Consider the following 18544-nt stretch of genomic DNA (forward strand, 5'->3'; position numbering starts at 1 on the left):
TTGTCACAGGCTACCTTGCTCACTGTATCTTTGACACGACCATATTGTGTCTTCTCCTTCTTCCCTCCTTTCCCCACTGGATTGTGAGCTTCTTAAAGGCAGAAGCTCTTCTTTTTTTCCCCCATGACATCCACATGGAGTGCTATTCACCGCAGGCATTCAGCAAACATTTCTCCCGCTCTTGAGGCCAACAGGGAGGCTGGATGCTGCTTATTTGCTTCCTAGCTTTACTTTCTGAAAAAAACCTAATGAATTTCAAGCTTCTGATTTCTCAGATCCATATAGAAGAAATACAGTAGGAGTTTATGCTCATGTGTTTTTTTTTCCCCCACAGGCCTTAGATGAAGAGTATTTGAAAGTAGATGCCCAGTTTGGAGGTGTTGATCAGAGAAAGATTTTCACCTTTGCAGAAAAGGTTGGTGTCCTCTTTTCTTTTTTTTCTTTTGTGTCTCAGAGGTGTGCAGTTACAGTTTACTGAATATTCCAGTCCCACCACTCATAACTACAGAGAAAGAACGTTGTCCATTATCACACAATTAGCGACTGAGCAGAAATTAGCACTCAGACCTGGCTGGCTCAGTAAGTGGAGCATGCGACTCTTGGTCTTGGGGTTGTGAGTTTGATCCCCATGTTGGATGCAGGGATTACTTAAAAAGAAAAATCTTTTTTTAAAAACAAAAACCTGTGTAGGGGCACCTGGGTGGCTCAGTCAGTTAAGCATCCAGCTTTGGCTCAGGTCATGATCTCACGGTTCATGAGTTCAAGCCCCGCATCAGGGTCTCTGCTAGCAGCACGGAGCCCCCTTCGGGTCCTCTGTCCCTCTCTCTCTCTGCCCCTCCCCCTACTCACACTCGCGCTCTCTCTCTCAAAAATAAATAATAAAACATTTAAAAAAGGAAAAAAAAAAGCCCATGCTCTGGCTGCCACCAGGAAACTGCCCCCAGACCTGTTGGATTTGCTTCTTCCCTAGTAGCGCAGTTTCTAGGGAAAGGTACCACCAGGCAGAACTACTGATCTTTCTCAGAACATTCAGTCTGCATTGCTGTGAATCTTACATAAACCACTCATCTGAGTTGAGGTTTAGCAGGGTTTAAAGGAAGAAATCAGAGCAAACCCTTTAGTTCTTTTTGGGGAAAGAACGTGAGTAAGCTGAAAAGGACTATTGAGAAATGGTTGGTATTTTTGAAAGCTTCTCAAAACCTCATCTTGGCAAGGGCATGGAGAAAACACTGTTAGTGGAAATGTAAATTCCTGAAGAGTAGTTTGCCCTAATAATTATACAAATTAATGTTAAGGAAATTATTTTATTTCTTTATTTTTTTTTAAGTTTATTTATTTTGAGAAAGAGAGAGAGTGTGTGAGCAGGAGAGGGACAGGGGGAGAGGGAGAGAGAGACAATCCCAAGCAGGCTCCGCTTGAACTCACGAACTATGAAATCATGACCTGAGCCGAAACCAAGAATTATATGCTTAACCAGCTGAGCCACCCAGGCACCCCAAGGAAATAATTTTAAAAGTGTAATTTCGGTTATATATTAAAGTACTTATCACATTATCAATTTAAAGGAAAAATCTAGATATAAGAGTGCTTGGCTGGTTCAGTCAGTAGAATGTGCAACTCTTGATCTCAGGGTTGTAAGTTTGAGCCCCATGTTGGGTGTAGAGACTACTTAAAAATAAAATCTGGGGTGCCTAGGTGGCTTAGTCAGTTGAATGCCCAGCTCAATTTTGGCTCAGGTCATGATCCCAGGGTCATGGGATTGAGCCCCACGTTGGGCTCCATGCTAAGTGTGGAACCTGCCTAAGATTCTCCCTCTCTTGGCCTCCTGGGGGCTCATTCAGTTAAGCATCCAACTTGGGCTCAGGTCATGATCTCACGGTTTATGAGTTTGAGCCCTGCATCAAGCTCTGCACTGACAGTGTGGAGCCTGCTTGGGATTCTCTGTCTCCATCTCTCTTTGCCCCTTCCCCACTTGTGCACACATGCCTTCTCTGTCTCTCTCTCAAGATAAATAAACTCTAAAAAAACCCAAGATTCTCTCTCCCTCTGCCCCTCTCCCTCGCACGCACTCTCTCAAATAAAGTTTTTTTAAATATCTTTTTTAAAAAAACTAGAAATTCCTATCCAATGACAAGTGATTGGTTAAATATGTTATGATAACTCCTTGTAATGGAATATCGTATAGTGTATTTAAAATGGTTTCAGGATGTCTTTTTTATTAAGTTTTTAATTCTATTTCCAGCGTAGTTAACATGCAGTGTTATATTAGTTTCAGGTGCACAGTATACTGATTCACCAGTTCTATAGATGACTCAGTGCATTCCCCCAGGCCCCCACCCACCTCCCCTCTGGTAACCATCAGTTCTGTATAGTTAGGGGTGTTCTAGGTTTGACTGTCCACCCCCCCACCTTTTTTTTTCCTTTGCTCATTTGTTTTGTTTCTTAAATTCCACATATGTGTTGGGGCTCCTGGGTGGCTCAGTCTAGTTAAGCGGTCGACTTCAGCTCAGGTCATGATCTCGCAGTTTGTGAGTTCAAGCCCCATGTGGACTCTGTGCTGACAGCTCAGAGCCTAGAGCCTGCTTTGGATTCTGTGTCTCCTTTCTGCCCCTCCCCCATTTGGGCTCTGTCTCTTGTCTCTCTCTCAAAACTAAACATTAAAAAAAAATTTTTTTTAAATAAAAAATTCCACATGTGTGTGAAGTCATATGGTATTTATCTTTCTCTGACTGGCTTATGGTTTTGGGGTGTATTTAATGAATGGGGAATGCTTACAATGTAAATTTTTTAATTAGGTATTTCACATTATTCTATTTTATCTCCTCTGTTAAGTTTTTGGTTGAACGTACTTTTATTATTCTAGCAGAGATGTGACCCATGGCTTGTTTTTTGTGTGACTCACAATCTCTTAGAAAGGTTTTTATATTTTTTAAGGGCTGCACAAAACATGAAGAAGAATATGCAGTAGAGGGGCACCTGGGTGGCTCAGTCTGTTAAGTGTCTGACTTTGGCTCAGGTCATGATCTCGTGATTCATGAGTTTGCCCCCTGCGTTGGGCTCTGTGCTGACAGCTCAGAGCCTGGAGCCTGTTTTGGATTCTGTGTCTCCTTTTCTTTCTGCCCCTCCTCCTCTTCAAAAATAAACATTAAAAAAAATTTTCTTTTAAATAAATAAAAAGAATATGCAGTAGAGTCCCAAAGTCTAAAATATTTATTTTTTGGTTCTTTACAGAGAAGTTTTGCTCATCCTTACTCTAGAGATTACAACATGTGTCTGTATAGTTTATTACAGTTTAAATTGGGTATTTTAACCACTTCTCAACAATGTAAGAACCTGCAATTTAACTCCTTCCTGCCCTTTGTGCTATTGTCATATATTTCGCTTTTACATATATCTTAAATCCGAAAGATTTCATTATAACTCCTTTTCAAGCAGTCAATTTTCAGGTATACTCATCCCTACTTACCCTTCCTGGTATTCTTGACTCCTTCCTGCACTTCTATACCTCTGTGCTTCCTTCTGGGGTCATTTTCCTTCGGCCTGCAGAGGCCCCCCCCCCCCCCTTGGATTTGGTGATGGTAGTGCAGGTCGTTAGTAATGAATTCCTTCAGCTTTCTTTTGTCTGAAAACATCCTTCTTTTGTTTTCACTGGATATCAAATTCTAGGTTGGCAGTTATTTTTCTTTTAGCCCTTTAAAGAGTCATCCCATTGTCTCTGGCTGCCTTAGTTTCCATTGAGAAGTCGCCTGTAAGTATTACTGTTGCTCTTTTATAGATAATAACTGCTTTTCTCTGGCTGCTTTTAGGGTTTTCTCTGTCTCTGATTTTCAGCAATTTGACAGTGATGTTTTTTGGCTATAGTTTTCTTGATATTTATCCTACTTGGATTTTGCTGAGGTTCCTGAGTCTGTTTTCAGCAATTTGAGGCAATTGTCCCCTACTATGTCCTTAAATATTGCTTCCGTCTTATTCTCTGTCTCCTGCCCTGGGACCCTAATTCTACATAGGGTAGACCTCTTGACTATGTTCTACGTATCTTTTTAAAAAAATATTTATTTGGGGGAGAGCACAAGTGAGGGAGGGGCAAAGAGAGGGGGACAGAGCGTCTGAAGCGGGCTCTGCGCTGACAGGCTGACAGCAGCGAGCCCAATATGGGGCTCGAACTCCTGAACTGCAGGAACTTGACCTGAGCCGAAATTGGACGCTCAACCCACTGAGCCATCCAGGTGCCCCTCCATATGTCTCTTACATTCTGTTCTGTTGTTTTCTTTTTTTTTGTCCCTTCTGTGCTTTAGTTTGGTTATTCTCTACTGACTTTTCTTCGAGTTTATCAATCCTGTCTTCTGTTAAATCCATCCAATATTGTACTGTGCCATTTTAGAACTTCCATTTGGTTCTTTTTTTATAGATTCCAGCTCCCTCTTACAAAATTCTCTTTTATCCAGTTTGTCCATCTTTTCCTGTTTCCTTTCACACACCAGAGTTATTTTGACATCCTAATCTGTTTTTTCCAGTATCTGGATTGTTCCTGGGTCTGCTTTTAGTTCTCTTAATTATCAATCATTTTTTTTCTTCTTCCCCATTTCTAATACTTTTTTTATTGTATCAAAGATATCATAGATATGTGGTAGAGACTCTGGATTATGCTTACAGGGTGAGTGTTTTCTGTAGGCTGTTAAATTACTGACCTACCATCTTGATCCTGTCTGGGGCAGGTTTTAGGCTTTGTCAGAACACGTTTGTTTCAGGGCACCTGGGTGGCTCAGTCAAAGCGTCCCACTTCAGCTCAGGTCATGATCTCACAGTTCATGAGTTCAAGCCCCAAATGGGGCTGGCTCTGTGCTGACAGCTCAGAACCTAGAGCCTGCTTTAGATTCTGTGTGTGTGTGTCTCTCTCTCTGCCTCTCCCCTTTTCATGCTCTGTCTTCTTTCAAAAATAAATAAACATTTAAAAAATTTTTTTAAATTATTAAAAAGAAAAGATTATGTGTCTCCTTCTCTTCTCTGCTCCTCCCCTGCTTGTGCACGTTCTCTCCCTCACTCTCTCTCTTTCTCTCTCAAAAATGAATAAACATTTAAAAAAAAAAAAAAGGAACAAGTCTGTTTCAGTTTGCCCTTCTACAATGTGGGTCTTATTCCTAGGATACAGCCTTTCTGGGATCTCAAACTCAAATCTCAGGGTGTTCACAAAGACCTCTCCACTTGGAGTGGACCTAAGCTTCAACCTCTGTCTCCCCAGCACTGTGCAGCCTCTGAAGTCTGTGCGCAGATCGCCAGCCTCCCAGCACCTGTTCTCTGCTAGGCTTCCTAGCATCTCCGTTTGCACACACCGCTATGAGTCAGCTAATAAATGAGTAGGGAATTTTGACTTCGATTTGAGGGTGGGGGGGCTCACTTCTCTCTAGAACCTTTCCTCAGTCCTAGCCTCCTGGCAGCCCAGAACTCCAGTCTCTGTCTCTCCTTCGTCAGACTCTCTTTCTCTCAGCACCTCGTTTGGGGAAAATGCCCTCAAGGAGGAAGCCAGGGTGAGTGTGGGGTCACCTTTGCTTTCCCTTCTCTCAAAATTCATAGTCCTACACCTGTTGCTATCAAATGCCTGCAGATGGTCATTTTATATATTTCCAGCTTTTATAGTCGTTTATGGTGGTAGGGTAAATCCAATAGCTTCACAACATAATACTAGTAGGAAAACAGTAGGGAAAACTTTGTTTATGTTATTGTATACACCATCGAAAGGTTGTATATCCAATGCAGTGGATTATTAGCCACAAAAAAGAATGAAATCTTGCCATTTGCAATGATGTGGATGGAGCTAGAGAGTATTATGCTAAGCAAAATCAGTTACTCAGAGAAAGACGAATACCATAGGATTTCACTCATATGTGGAATTTTAAGAAACAAAACAAATGAGCAAAGGAGAAAGAGAGAGGCAAACCAAGAAACAGACTCCTAACTATAGAGAACAAACTGATGGTTACCAGAGAGGAGGTGGGTGGGGGGGAGCAAGTTAGGTAGGTGAAGGGGGTTGAGGAGGGCACTTGGGATGAGCACAGGGTGTTGTATAGAAGTGCAGAATTAGGGGCGCCTGGGTGGCTCAGTCGGTTGAGCGTCCGACTTCGGCTCAGGTCACGATCTTGCGGTCCGTGAGTTCGAGCCCCGCGTCGGGCTCTGGGCTGATGGCTCAGAGCCTGGAGCCTGCTTCCGATTCTGTGTCTCCCTCTCTCTCTGACCCTCCCCCGTTCATGCTCTGTCTCTCTCTGTCTCAAAAATAAATAAAATTAAAAAAAAAAAAAAAAGTGCGGAATCACTATATTGTACACCTGAAACTAATCTGTATGTCAACTGCAATTTAAATAAAAACTTTTTTAAAAAAGAAAAAAAGTCTACTCAGTAGGAAAAGAGATTGGAAGGACTATATCAAACTATTAAGTTGCTTGCCAAGTTAGATGGGATCAGGACACTGAGGAGGAGTTTACACTAACATTTGCTTTGTGTGTTTCTTTCTAACCCCTCAGTACCTCCCTGCACTTGGTTACTCAAAACGGGTCCATCTGATGAATCCTATGGTTCCAGGATTAACTGGCAGCAAAATGAGCTCCTCAGAAGAGGTAGGTTTGCCAACTCTGACTTGAGTTTAGAAATCTTCAGCAAGAGGGGCGCCTGGGTGGCGCAGTCGGTTAAGCGTCCGACTTCAGCCAGGTCACGATCTCGCGGTCCGTGAGTTCGAGCCCCGCATCAGGCTCTGGGCCGATGGCTTGGAGCCTGGAGCCTGTTTCCGATTCTGTGTCTCCCTCTCTCTCTGCCCTTACCCCGTTCATGCTCTGTCTCTCTCTGTCCCAAAAAAATAAATAAAAAACGTTGGAAAAAAAAATTTAAAAAAAAAAAGAAATCTTCAGCAAGAGAGATGCCTGGGTGGCTCAGTTGGTTGGACATCCGACTTTTGATTTTAGCTCAGGTCATGATCTCACAGTTCTTGGGATTGAGCCCCACGTTGGGCTCTGCACTGGCAGTGTGGAGCCTGCTTGGGATTCTCCTTCTCTCTCCTCTCTCTCTCTCTCTCTCTCTCTCTCTCTCTCTCTGCCCTGCCCCTGCTCGTGCATGTGCGCTCTCTCCCTCTTAAACTTTAAAAGAAAGAAATCTTCAGCAAGAGATGAAGATATTGAAGACTCAAAAGAACAGTTACCTGGCTAACTTGAATTCTTGTAGATTTGAATTCCAAGGAATCTGAGGTTCATCCCATTAATTCCAGTGGTTCTTGAGTATTGAAGGACCCAGAAGCAGTCCTGATAGGATCCAATCATAATCTTAACAATTTTACTGCTGTGATATTGTGTAATAAAGCACACAAGCAAAAGTAATGTTTTCATTCATCGACTATGGTAAATCTCAGCCTTACTAATGAGGTTAATGAGGTGAGGGTTACATTTCACCAAATAGCATCTTGATTCTTAGAGTGATATTTGATATAACTAATATGACAAATACAATATTTTTTAACATTTAAAAGTACTGCTTAGGGAAAATGCACTTTTGTTTTGATCACTAAGGGTACAGAATGGAGGGCTCTGTGGAACCCAGAGATGTGGAAGTTTGAGTTCGGGGTTCCCAAACACAGCTGACCTTGAGAACCACCTAGGGAAAGCATTGATTAGACTCTGTTCTTAGAGATTCTGATAAAGCGGTTCTGGGAAACAACTCAGGAGTCTGTACTTTCTTTCAGATTCTACTAGGTGATTCCGATTGAAGTCACGTTTGGGTGCTCATCCAGTTCTTTAAATCTGACTTCTCAATCGTTGATCAGAGATCAATAAATATATGCATGGAAACTTTTCTTATTATTTTTAAAGGAATATACTCATTCGTTTTTCTCTATGTTAAGATGATCCATGTATCAGCTATTTCTCTGACAAAATATCCTATCACTCACCCTATTTGGTGACACTCACCCTATCTTAACCCCGGAAGTCCGTGTTAGTTAGCAGCAGTTCCTGAACACGACTGCATCAGAATCACACAGAGAGCTTTTTCAAGATACAAGTATCTGGCCCAACCTCAAGAGATTTTGACTCATCTCCCAGTAATTCACATTTTTTCACAAGCACCCCAGGTGATTCATACACAGGCATACGTGGACCGGAATTTGGTAACCACTGTGAACCCAGAGATCCGTGAGTTTACTCACTTCAAAATAAGAAACAACTCCTATTACCCTAAAAAGGAAAAATGGCTCTAGGTAATATACAGTACCTAGTGTGGGGGCTCGCTGTGAAACAAGTCCCCTCACACATTGTTTGTGGCAATGTCAATTAGTCTTTCCCTTTCAGAAAATCGTTTTGGGCCTAGCAGTTTTGGGTAGCTTAAGGAAATAATCTCAGAGAAGGAGGAAAAAAAAAAAACAACTCTGCAAAGATATTCATTGTATTATATATAAATTGTATAAATTAGAACATAATCTAACAGTTTAGAAATCATTAAAGAAATTATATTGTCACTAATAATCGGGACTATAATACACCATAAAAATTACAAGTGAGGGTGAGGTAGCCACTCAGAAATACTTATGATAGGGGCGCCTGGGTGGCGCAGTCGGTTGAGCGTCCGACTTCAGCCAGGTCACGATCTCGCGGTCAGTGAGTTCGAGCCCCGCGTCAGGCTCTGGGCTGATGGCTCGGAGCCTGGAGCCTGTTTCCGATTCTGTCTCCCTCTCTCTCTGCCCCTCCCCCGTTCATGCTCTGTCTCTCTCTGTCCCAAAAATAAATAAAACACGTTGAAAAAAAATTAAAAAAAAAAAAGAAATACTTATGATAGAGTCTCAAGTGAAAAAGCAAAGAGTAGACATTTGTTCTCGAACTACAGATTTGTAATGATTCTGTGTGTTATAGACAAGGCCTGGGAAGAACCCAGGAAAACTGAACTAGTTATTTTTGTTGGGGGGCAATATCGTGAGTGGCTCTTGACTCTGATTAATTCTGCTTTTGTTGAAGCTGTTACTGTTTAAACCTTCGTTTAAAAAAAAAAAATGGAAATACACAGATTCGTTGAGCATATCTCATTTCCCACCATAAGAGGTCCCTTCTCCTCCTTGGCTTCTAGGAGTCCAAGATTGATCTCCTTGACCGGAAGGAGGATGTAAAGAAAAAACTAAAGAAGGCCTTCTGTGAGCCAGGGAACGTGGAGAACAACGGAGTTCTGTCTTTCATCAAGCATGTCCTCTTTCCCCTTAAGTCTGGTAAGACACCCTTTTATTGCTTCTCAGAGGCCAGGCCGAGGTAGCAGAAGTAGTGCTGAGGTCGCCCTTGTGATTTGTCAGAATCTTGTTCGCCGATGGCTTCCCTGATTCTGTGCTCTGACTTCTCATATACCGACGTACATTTGGAGTCGGGATGTCATTTCACTGCCCGTGGGGTTGTTACCAAGGTTAGGTTCTAAGCGGGGTGTCAGGGTGGGCAGGGGTGTAGAGATGAAGGTGGGCGCAGGCATGCTTAATTAGAGGAATACAAAAGAAATGTAAGGCACGATCCTTCCCCTTGAGCTTGGATGCCAGCTGGTTTGCTAGCTCATCTGATTTAAGAACAATAAAATGCCATATAATAAAGTTCAAAATATATAATAAAAACTAAAACACCCATAATATTTGAGCTAGGAATGCTGACTCTGCCATTATCAATGAGTTTGTTGGCATAGATCCATTTTCTTACAGAGTTTGTGATCCTTCGAGATGAGAAATGGGGTGGAAACAAAACCTACACCGCTTACTTGGACCTGGAAAAGGACTTTGCTGATGAGGTAATACCAAAGGAGGAGTAATCCCCACTGAATTCCTTCTGACAGACGTCTCCATCTTGGCCCAGCCAGGTTTCTAATATGCGCCGCAAGGCTCTGCTTGATGCTGATGTGTATTGTGTTAGTGTCTTAATGAGGATTCGGGTGGTTCACAGTTTAGATGGGCACATGGCACAAAGCTCGTATATTGATGTCCTCATCATTCTGCAAAGGATTTAGCCTGGAATGAAGGACCAAACCCAGCAAGATGAAGCATTTCAGGGAGAGGTGCAAAGTCCAGGTTCAAAAAAGAAACACCTGTGGAAGGTAGCTAGCTAAAGGGTACTGATGATCTCAACAGACAGTTTAACAAAAGAATTGCTAGGTGCCCATGTGTTAGGCACCATGGTAGGGGCTGGCATTACAGAGGATTAAATCCTCATGAAGGGGATGCCTGGGAGGCTCAGTCGGTTAAGCATCCCACTTTGGCTCAGGTCATGATCTCACAGTTCGTAAGCTCGAGCCCTGCACCGGATGAGCCCAAGCCCCACTTTGGTCTCCACGCTGATAGTGCAGAGTCTGCATGGGATTCTCTCTCTCTCCCTCCCTCTCTCTACTGCTCACTCACTCGTACCCTCTCTCTCTCAAAAACAAATTTTAAGGGGTGCCTGGGTGGCTCAGTCGGTTGAGCAACTGACTTCGGCTCAGGTCATGATCTCATGGTTTGTGAGTTTGAGCCCCACATCAGGCTCTGTGCTGACAGCTCGGAGCCTGGAGCCTGCTTCGAATTCTGTGTCTCCCTCTCTCTCTGCCCCTCCCCTGCACATGCTGTCTCTCTCTGTCTCAAAGATAAATATAACCATTAAAAATAAATAAATGAATAAATAAATAAATTTTAGAAAATCCTCATGAAGCTCATGGTCCAGTGGGAGAGGCAGACATAGAAACAAATATCACTGCTATGTGACTATACGATGACGATGTACATGTATGATCCAGAAATATAATAGGAGGAAGTGATTGCCTGGCTGGTCAAGCTTTACAGAGGGGACAGCCTCCGAACAGAGGGAAGAAATTGCGCAAAGACATGGTGAGGTGAGACAGCATAGTATGGAATTACAAGTGGTTTGATCTAACATGAGTCCAAAAGGTGAGGCAGAGTGTTGTGGGAGAGATAGGCAGGGCCAGGTCATAAAGGGAAGATGTGGCCATGGTGCATATGGAGAATGAAATGGGACTTTTGACTGACTCTGACTTTGGGTTGAATCAGCAACGTGATCGGGCTGTCAGAAACGTAATGAAGTCTTAGTGTAAGTCATCCGAAGTGTAGAGTCTGGAACCACAGAGTTGATCATTCAGTTCTCCACTGTTGTGAGTACATTTGGGGTTGTGCATTCAGCCCTGAACTTCAATTTTCTGAAGTTTATTTGACCATCTGGGCTGTGTTGGTGGAGAGAAGGAGGATGCTGTGATAGGGAACAGACCCAAGCCCTTGTCACAAGAGCACAGTTGAAAGAACAGGGGATGTTTAGTTGGGAATCAGGCCTGTGTTCCGTCATCCTCAAATACATGACAGATTCCCGTGGGAGAGGGGTTGGATTTCTTCCTGTGGCACCAGAAAGCTAAACCAGGTCTGCAGGTGGGGACCACGGAGGTAGGTGTGTTCGGGTTCAACATCAGGGAGAGCTGTGCAGTGACCTCCACTGTGTGGCAATGGACTGGGCTGCCTCACTTGACCTTGCGTCCCCGTCACTGAGGTGTTCAGGCAGAGCCCGGAAGACCACTGCAGGACACCGTTGTGTAAGGGACAGAACATCAAGTAGAAGCAAAGGCTCGGTGACCTCTGAGCTCTGCGGCCCTCAAAGCCCATCTTTTGGATGTTTTTCACAGCCATTGCTCTGAAACCCTTCTGTCTGCAGTCTGAGGCCAGCCACGAAACCCACACGGTACTCCTCAGTCCTGTGAACGGTCATTTGTGGGAGTAACGAAAAGGATAGAAGAAATGTGTCTGAAAAAAGAGCTTGGAGCAGCACTAGCCAATAGCACTTTCTGTGACCATGGACATGGTCTGTATGCACTGCCTCCTCACGCAGCTGCCACTGGCCACGTGTGGCTGGTCAGCCTTAGAACATGCCCAATGCAGCTGAGAAACTGCGTTTCAGTTTACCCTGAAATATCCACATGAGGCTAGTGGCTCCCATCTTGGACAGAGCCGGTCTAAAGCTCTCCTGTTGTTAAAATTACACATGCCCGGGGCGCCTGGATGGCTCAGTTGGTTAAACGTCCAATTTCGACTCAGGTCATGACCTCGCAGTTTGTGAGATCAAGATCTGTGTCAGGCTCCGTGCTGACAGCTCGGAGCCTGGAGCTTGCTTTGGATTCTGTGTCTCCTTGTCTCTCTGTCCCTCCCCCACTGATGCTCTGCCTCTCTCTCAAAAATTTCCCAAGGAAATGAAGGAATATTAGAAACAAAAATGTAGGTATTGTTGTATTACAGGTGTTCATGCCTAAGAGACATCACCTCGGAATATCTAACAGGTGCTTTCAGGCCAGATCTGGGATATAAAAGCACGAGTCATGGGACACAAGAAGAATTGACTTGCTCAACTCTTACTGCATACTTGCACTCCTCACCATTTTCACCCACGTTATGTGATTTAATCCCCATTCTGACTCTCTGAGATATAGGTATTATCTTCAGCTTTTAAGTGAAGAATCCCAGACTTAGAGGAGTTAACTGCCTGGTCCAGGGGTCACACAGCTAGCTGGAACTCAAACCCCAGTCTAACTCCAGAGCCCTTGTTCTTTCTTCTGGCTCACTCGGCTCGGCCCCCCTCGGGCTGTCTCCTTGGGTTGCATATGTGAATGTTTCTCTGCCTCTAAATGCCTCTGGTTTGTGCCATTCTTCTAAGAATGAATGGAGGGACTAGAAGACTTTGACTAATAAAAACATTCAGCCTCTACAAACCCTCAAGTTGGTATGGAATTCAGAGTCAAAAACCCTAACTCTCATACAGTGAGATAATCTTTCTGAACCTGTTTTCCCTTCTCTGTCAGCTTCACAGGATTGTTCTGAGGATCAAGTAAGACTGTAGGGAGGAGTGGTGTCTGGGTGGCTCTGGGAGCTCACTAGCACAGGTCATGATCTCATGAGTTCGAGCCCCACATCAGGCTCTGCGCTGGTGGTATGGAGCCTGCTTGGGATCCTCTCTCTCTCTCCCCCCTTCTCTCTCTCTCTGCCCCTTCCCCACTTGCGCACTCTCTCTCTGAAAATAAATAAATAAATAAACTTAAGAAAAATAGAGACCACTGGGGAAACACCCTGCACCCTCCACACACATTATCCTTAGTGGACTTGGACATCTGTGCTGCATCTCACAGAGCCTTTGGACGCTTTTGCAGGTTGTACACCCTGGAGACCTCAAGAATTCTGTTGAAGTCGCCCTGAACAAGTTGCTGGATCCTATCCGGGAAAAGTTTAATACTCCTGCACTGAAGAAACTGGCCAGCGCTGCCTACCCAGACCCCTCAAAGCAGAGTAAGGCGAGCCAGGGAGGGGGAGGGCCAAGGGGTGCTTGGCATCATCAGGACAGAGAGCCTGTCAGTGGGCTTCAGAAGAAGGTCTGCCTTAAATTGAGAGCCCGAGAAGCCAGGGGGCCCGAAGTACAGGAATATCGTACCCCATTGACTCCTGGAATGGAGCTGGAATCATCTGGATTTTGGTTTGGGCGATGCTGTGAAGTGATTACGTCCTGCCGTACCAGTCTACTGTGTGAGACATGGCCTGTGATCTCATACTTCACTAAATCCTCTTCAGTTAAGAGACCAGTTGGGTTAGACCATGAGGGTAACACAACTGCTCAGGCAGAGTCTGCACAGCTCCTTAGGAAAGCTCATCTTTAGCTTCGCCCAGTTCCCTTGCATGGGCTTCTGACCGGCTCTTAGTTGGCCATCCATTGACCCATGATGCTGAGTTATTAACTTGGATGGTTTTGTGTGACTCTCCCAGAAAAGACTCCATCAATGCATGTGAGATGCATGAATAGAAACACCTAGAGGTAGCAAAGCTACTACTGTCCCTTCCCAAAGGTTGCCAGTCCTATTTTAGAGAAGATATAAGTAGGGGCGCCTAGTTCATGAGTTCAAGTCCCATGTCGGGCATAGAGATTACTTAAAAAAAATAAGAAAAAACTAAATGGGTAGATTCTGGGGATTCTGCACTAAACCCTGCTAGTGTCGTCATTTGGTGGGGTCAGCATTTGGCCTGTCATGGCAGAGGAAGAGAGTTCTGATCCCTTGGGGTTCCTTTCTTTCCCAGAGCCGATTGCCAAAGGTCCTGCCAAGAATTCAGAACCAGAGGAGGTCATCCCATCCCGGCTGGATATCCGTGTGGGCAAAGTCATTAGTGTGGACAAGGTACTCATTTTTCACCACATCCCAGAGAGGCCGATAGGGGTCACGTTTGTCTGTTTCCATCTGGAGGAAACCTGGCCTGGGATGGGAAGTAACATCCCTGAGGCCATATTGCAAGTCAGAACACAGGTGTCTAGTTCCAGGTGTCAGGCTTTTCTTTCCCTTTGCTGCCTCTGGACCTTTCGCAACCAGACACAGCCAGGAACTCAGAGCCGGGGTTGGGGAGGAGAGGATATTAGTCAGAGGGAGGTTGCTTATCAGTTAAATCTGGTCTGATAGACTCTTCTGGTCTCTACTGGCTTGTCTGGACTTGGCTGCAGGCCTTATCTTGGAACAGCCACTTTGTCTCCCTGCCCCATCCCACCCACCCCTGAAAATGGGGAAGGGAGAGGGACTTCCTTTTACCCAGAGACAGAAGGTTATGCAGCCAGCGACCTGGGACCATTGTTGTGGACTTTTCTTTCTTTCCCAGCATTGTTTTTCACTACAGAGACTACTGAAAGTACTTTGAGATGGCTGCCTCCTTCAGATGGTGAGGCCAGCATTGTCCTCCGCTCATCTTCCAGGCCACGCAGGACTCAGCCGGTGTAGCATGTGGCCATAGCGGTAGCCGCCCAGACAGTCCAGGCCATTTACTTGTGCAGGAGACTCCCTGCACCTCATCTTACTCAAACCCTGCCTCTTGGGGGAGAGTAAAATGGAGCTTCAAGGCCCATCTTCCTGTCTGCTCTCTGGGACCTGGAAAGAGTTTGCTGCAGAGGGTCCCTCAGGAGCCTCTGTTGGAGAGTAGATGCCCCTTTCAGCAGTCAGAGGGCTCACCGGACCCCCATGGTCCCTTCTGTCACGATACCGTCCGGGACTAACCTCTCTTGCCGGCAGCACCCAGACGCAGACAGCCTGTATGTGGAGAAGGTCGATGTGGGGGAAGCTGAACCACGGACTGTGGTGAGCGGCCTGGTGCAGTTTGTGCCCGAGGAGGACCTGCGGGATAGGCTGGTGGTGGTGCTGTGCAATCTGAAACCCCAGAAGATGAGGGGTGTCGAGTCCCAAGGCATGCTTCTGTGTGCTTCTATGTGAGTGAGAGCTTGGGGTGGGGCGCGGGCCTGAGCGTGGGGGGCAGGAAGTGCAGGGAATTGGCCCACGTGATGCCCTTCTCCAGGGCATCAGGCGGAACACTTGGAGAAACTGTCCAAAACATGATGCGTGAAGGAATTACTCACCACGCACGTACTGCGAATGAAGCGCTTTACCCAAAGTTAATTTTATTACCACAGGAACTGAAGGTTCAAAGCAGCAGGTACATGCCCAAGTCTCTCTACTAGTGAGAGATGGAGCCAGGATTCTAGCCTAATTCTGACTGGCTGTTCAGGCCTTGCTGTCTCTGTTATGTCATACTTCCTCCCCTAGAAGCCTAGATTTCGGTGTCTCTCCTGACAGAGGGTTTCAGTCTAGCCCCGGTTAACCCAACGCACAAATGTAGTACAGCACCGAGGACTTCCTGGGCCTCTGGCATTGAGGAGGCCCTAAAGCCCCACAGTGAAGGCCCCGGTGCTCTGGCTTCGCTGGCCGCTGCAGGCAGTCCATAGTCTCACTCTTTCCTTCTCCTGTGTGTCTTCCCCAGAGAAGGGGTAAACCGCAAGGTTGAGCCTCTGGACCCTCCTGCCGGCTCTGCTCCCGGGGAGCGAGTGTTCGTGAAGGGCTACGAGAAGGGCCAACCGGATGAAGAGCTCAAGCCCAAGAAGAAGGTCTTCGAGAAGCTGCAGGTAAAAAGCTGCAGTGCCCCCTCTCTGGCCTGGGCCGCCTGGACCGTGTCCCCAGACTGCTATTGCTGAGTCCACAACTGCCCTCTCCCCCGCTGGGCCTTCCTGCGTCTGAGCCCCTCTCTTCCTTCAGTCCAGACCGCCCCGGAGGAGGTGTCTGAGCAGCACGGGAGCCCTCACACGTACCTAGCATGGACGGGCTATTTGAGGCACCGTGTGAGGGACTTCAGACGTTTCCTCACTTGATCTTCAGCTCGTGATCAGAGGCCTGTGCCTATTGTACCTGGCAGGATACCTGCCAGGGCCACACAGGGTCACCAGCAGGGATGAAGCCAGGGTCCCACCACCACCCCCAGCCTACCTTGATCTTAGAACCACTCATTCTTTGTCTGCTCTCTGGGACATGGACTCCATACAGCCTGTCCCTGTGACCCCTGAGTGCATTCGTTCCCTCAACAAATACTGAACCCCTGCTGTGTATGCCCACCACTGTTCTGGGCGCTCGGGCTACATCTGTGAACGAAGTAGCAACAGTTCACTCTCCTCATGGAACCAACATGTGTGATTATGAGCAAATGAGGAATTAATACCTCATTTCCTCGCTCAGCCAGAATGTTTCTGGGTGAGGGGCATTTAGAGTGCTGTCTACTTCCATCCGTCCTCCTGCATATGGCGGGTGGTTTTACCCGCTCCCTCCTTTCCTGCTTTTCCAGGCTGGTTGTTTTGTTTTGTTTTAATGTTTTTTAATGTTTATTTATTCTTGAGAGAGAGACAGAGTGTGAGTGGGGGAGGGACAGAGAGAGGGGGAGACACAGAATCCGAAGCAGGCTCCAGGCTCCGAGCTGTCAGCACAGAGCCTGATATGGGGTTTGAACCCACAAACTGCAAGATCATGACCTGAGCCAAAGTTGTACTTAACCGACTGAACCACCCAGGCGCCCCTCCAGACTGGTTTTTTAAATCACTTATTTTTTCTGGCTATAAAATCAAAAATTTTTTTAAGTTTATTTATTTATTTTTGAGAGAGAGAATGTGGGAGGGGCAGAGGGAGAGAGCGAGAATGCCAAGCAGGCTCCACACTGTCAGCACAGTGCCCGATGCAAGGCTGGAATTCACAAACCCGTGAGATCACTAAGATCTGGATGCTTAACCGACTGAGCCACCCAGGCGCCCCAATAAAAATTTTTCATCGTAGAAATGTCTAAAGTGGAGGGGATATGAAGACAATGAAATATGCATAGTGTTGCCACCTAGTGATACTAGAAAATAGCATTAGTGGTCATTTCTTTCTGGACTTTTTCTATACATGGAGATGACATATTTACAGTTTGAGTCCCACCATATGTCTATTTAACTTTGTGCTAGAAAAACTTCCCCATCTTTTTAAACACTGAGAGGGGGATCTTACTGTATATACTATTGTATCATAATTGCTATAATTTAATGAAATTATCTAACCTTATTAGACGTTGAGATTCTCTTTGGGTTTTCACTATTTGAACGCTGAGATGGAGGTCTCAGTACATAGTCCTTTGCACTTACTCGTGACTGTCTTCCTAAACTAAATGCCTAAAATGAGCTTCCCGAGGTGAAGAATGAGAGCTGGGTGCGCAGCTCACAGAGAAGCTCGGCCTGTCCACACTGCTAGAGCATCAGAGAGCCTGTTCTCCTGCAGTCCCGCTGTCCCCACATTCACTGCTTTTGTTTATTCCATGCAGGCTGACTTTAAAACCTCCGAGGAGTGCATCGCACAGTGGAAGGAAGCCAACTTCATGACCAAGCTGGGGTGCATCTCCTGTAAATCACTGAAAGGGGGCAACATTAGCTAGCCAACCGGGCACCTTCCTCCCTTCTCCCGTCACCGAGTCATCTGCTGTCTTAATTTGCTCCGTCCGTCACCCATTTATCCATCTCCCAGGACACCGAAGCAGGAAGTTTGGGACTTTATCAGGTGTGGGACTCAGTAAGCGGCAGCTCAGCTTCCCCAGAATCCAGAACCATCCTGTCTGGCTGAAGTGAGCCGCTGACCTCCCAGGTAGTCATGCCGGTGGGGCAGCAGCAGGGAGCCCAGCTCTACCTTCTTCCCTCGGCAGCTGACTGGAGAAATCTGGTTTCAATAGAAGTCCTAGAAAAGGCTTATGCCACAGTCGTCCTAATTGGAAAAATATTAGTTCCTGCTTTCCTAGAGTTATCCCAGCGGCTGTCTCTGTCTGGGATCTGGTGCCTGAACTGGGCTAATTACAGCCTTTCCCCAACAGGAAATTGTGGGATTCCAAAAGCAAGGGGAAGAGAAAACAGAGAACCTAGTGGTCTACCGAGGGGTTGGCAGCTTTTTTCCCCAGTGGCCGCCAACCTTGAGGCTTGGCACTGGGGGCAGGGCCAGCCCCCAGGGCTCCTGGAATTTCTCTCCCTTGATTCTGTTGGGTTGAGACATTCCCTAAACCAGCTGTGTGTTATTAATATCGGAAGTAGGGCGGGCACAGCCTGAATCCTCCTTCAGAGAGGGTGGGGTACTTCTCCATAGGCATCTCAATCAGAATCACTATCACTGTCATGAATTCAAATAAACTATCTGAACAAAGGTGTCTGGATGAGGCCTGTCTGTGAGC

The 18544-nt window shown here is 46.0% G+C and overlaps 1 protein-coding gene across 2 annotated transcripts in view; it reads left to right on the top strand.

Moving 5' to 3' along the window:
• Positions 1-18516, top strand: part of YARS1 (tyrosyl-tRNA synthetase 1) — a 28942-nt gene extending 10426 nt beyond the window's left edge. For both annotated transcript variants that reach the window (XM_058718192.1, XM_058718193.1), the window contains exons 5-13: positions 335-415; positions 6516-6608; positions 9094-9229; positions 9701-9786; positions 13165-13300; positions 14081-14178; positions 15055-15248; positions 15797-15938; positions 17654-18516. In XM_058718192.1, coding sequence (XP_058574175.1) covers positions 335-415; positions 6516-6608; positions 9094-9229; positions 9701-9786; positions 13165-13300; positions 14081-14178; positions 15055-15248; positions 15797-15938; positions 17654-17764 — 1077 coding nt within the window. In that variant the 3' untranslated portion in view covers positions 17765-18516. The remainder of the gene's footprint in view (positions 1-334; positions 416-6515; positions 6609-9093; positions 9230-9700; positions 9787-13164; positions 13301-14080; positions 14179-15054; positions 15249-15796; positions 15939-17653) is intronic.
• The last annotated feature ends 28 nt before the right edge of the window (positions 18517-18544 follow it).

Source organism: Neofelis nebulosa, chromosome 2 (genome assembly GCF_028018385.1).
Source record: "Neofelis nebulosa isolate mNeoNeb1 chromosome 2, mNeoNeb1.pri, whole genome shotgun sequence".
NCBI classification, from domain to species: Eukaryota; Metazoa; Chordata; class Mammalia; order Carnivora; family Felidae; genus Neofelis; species Neofelis nebulosa.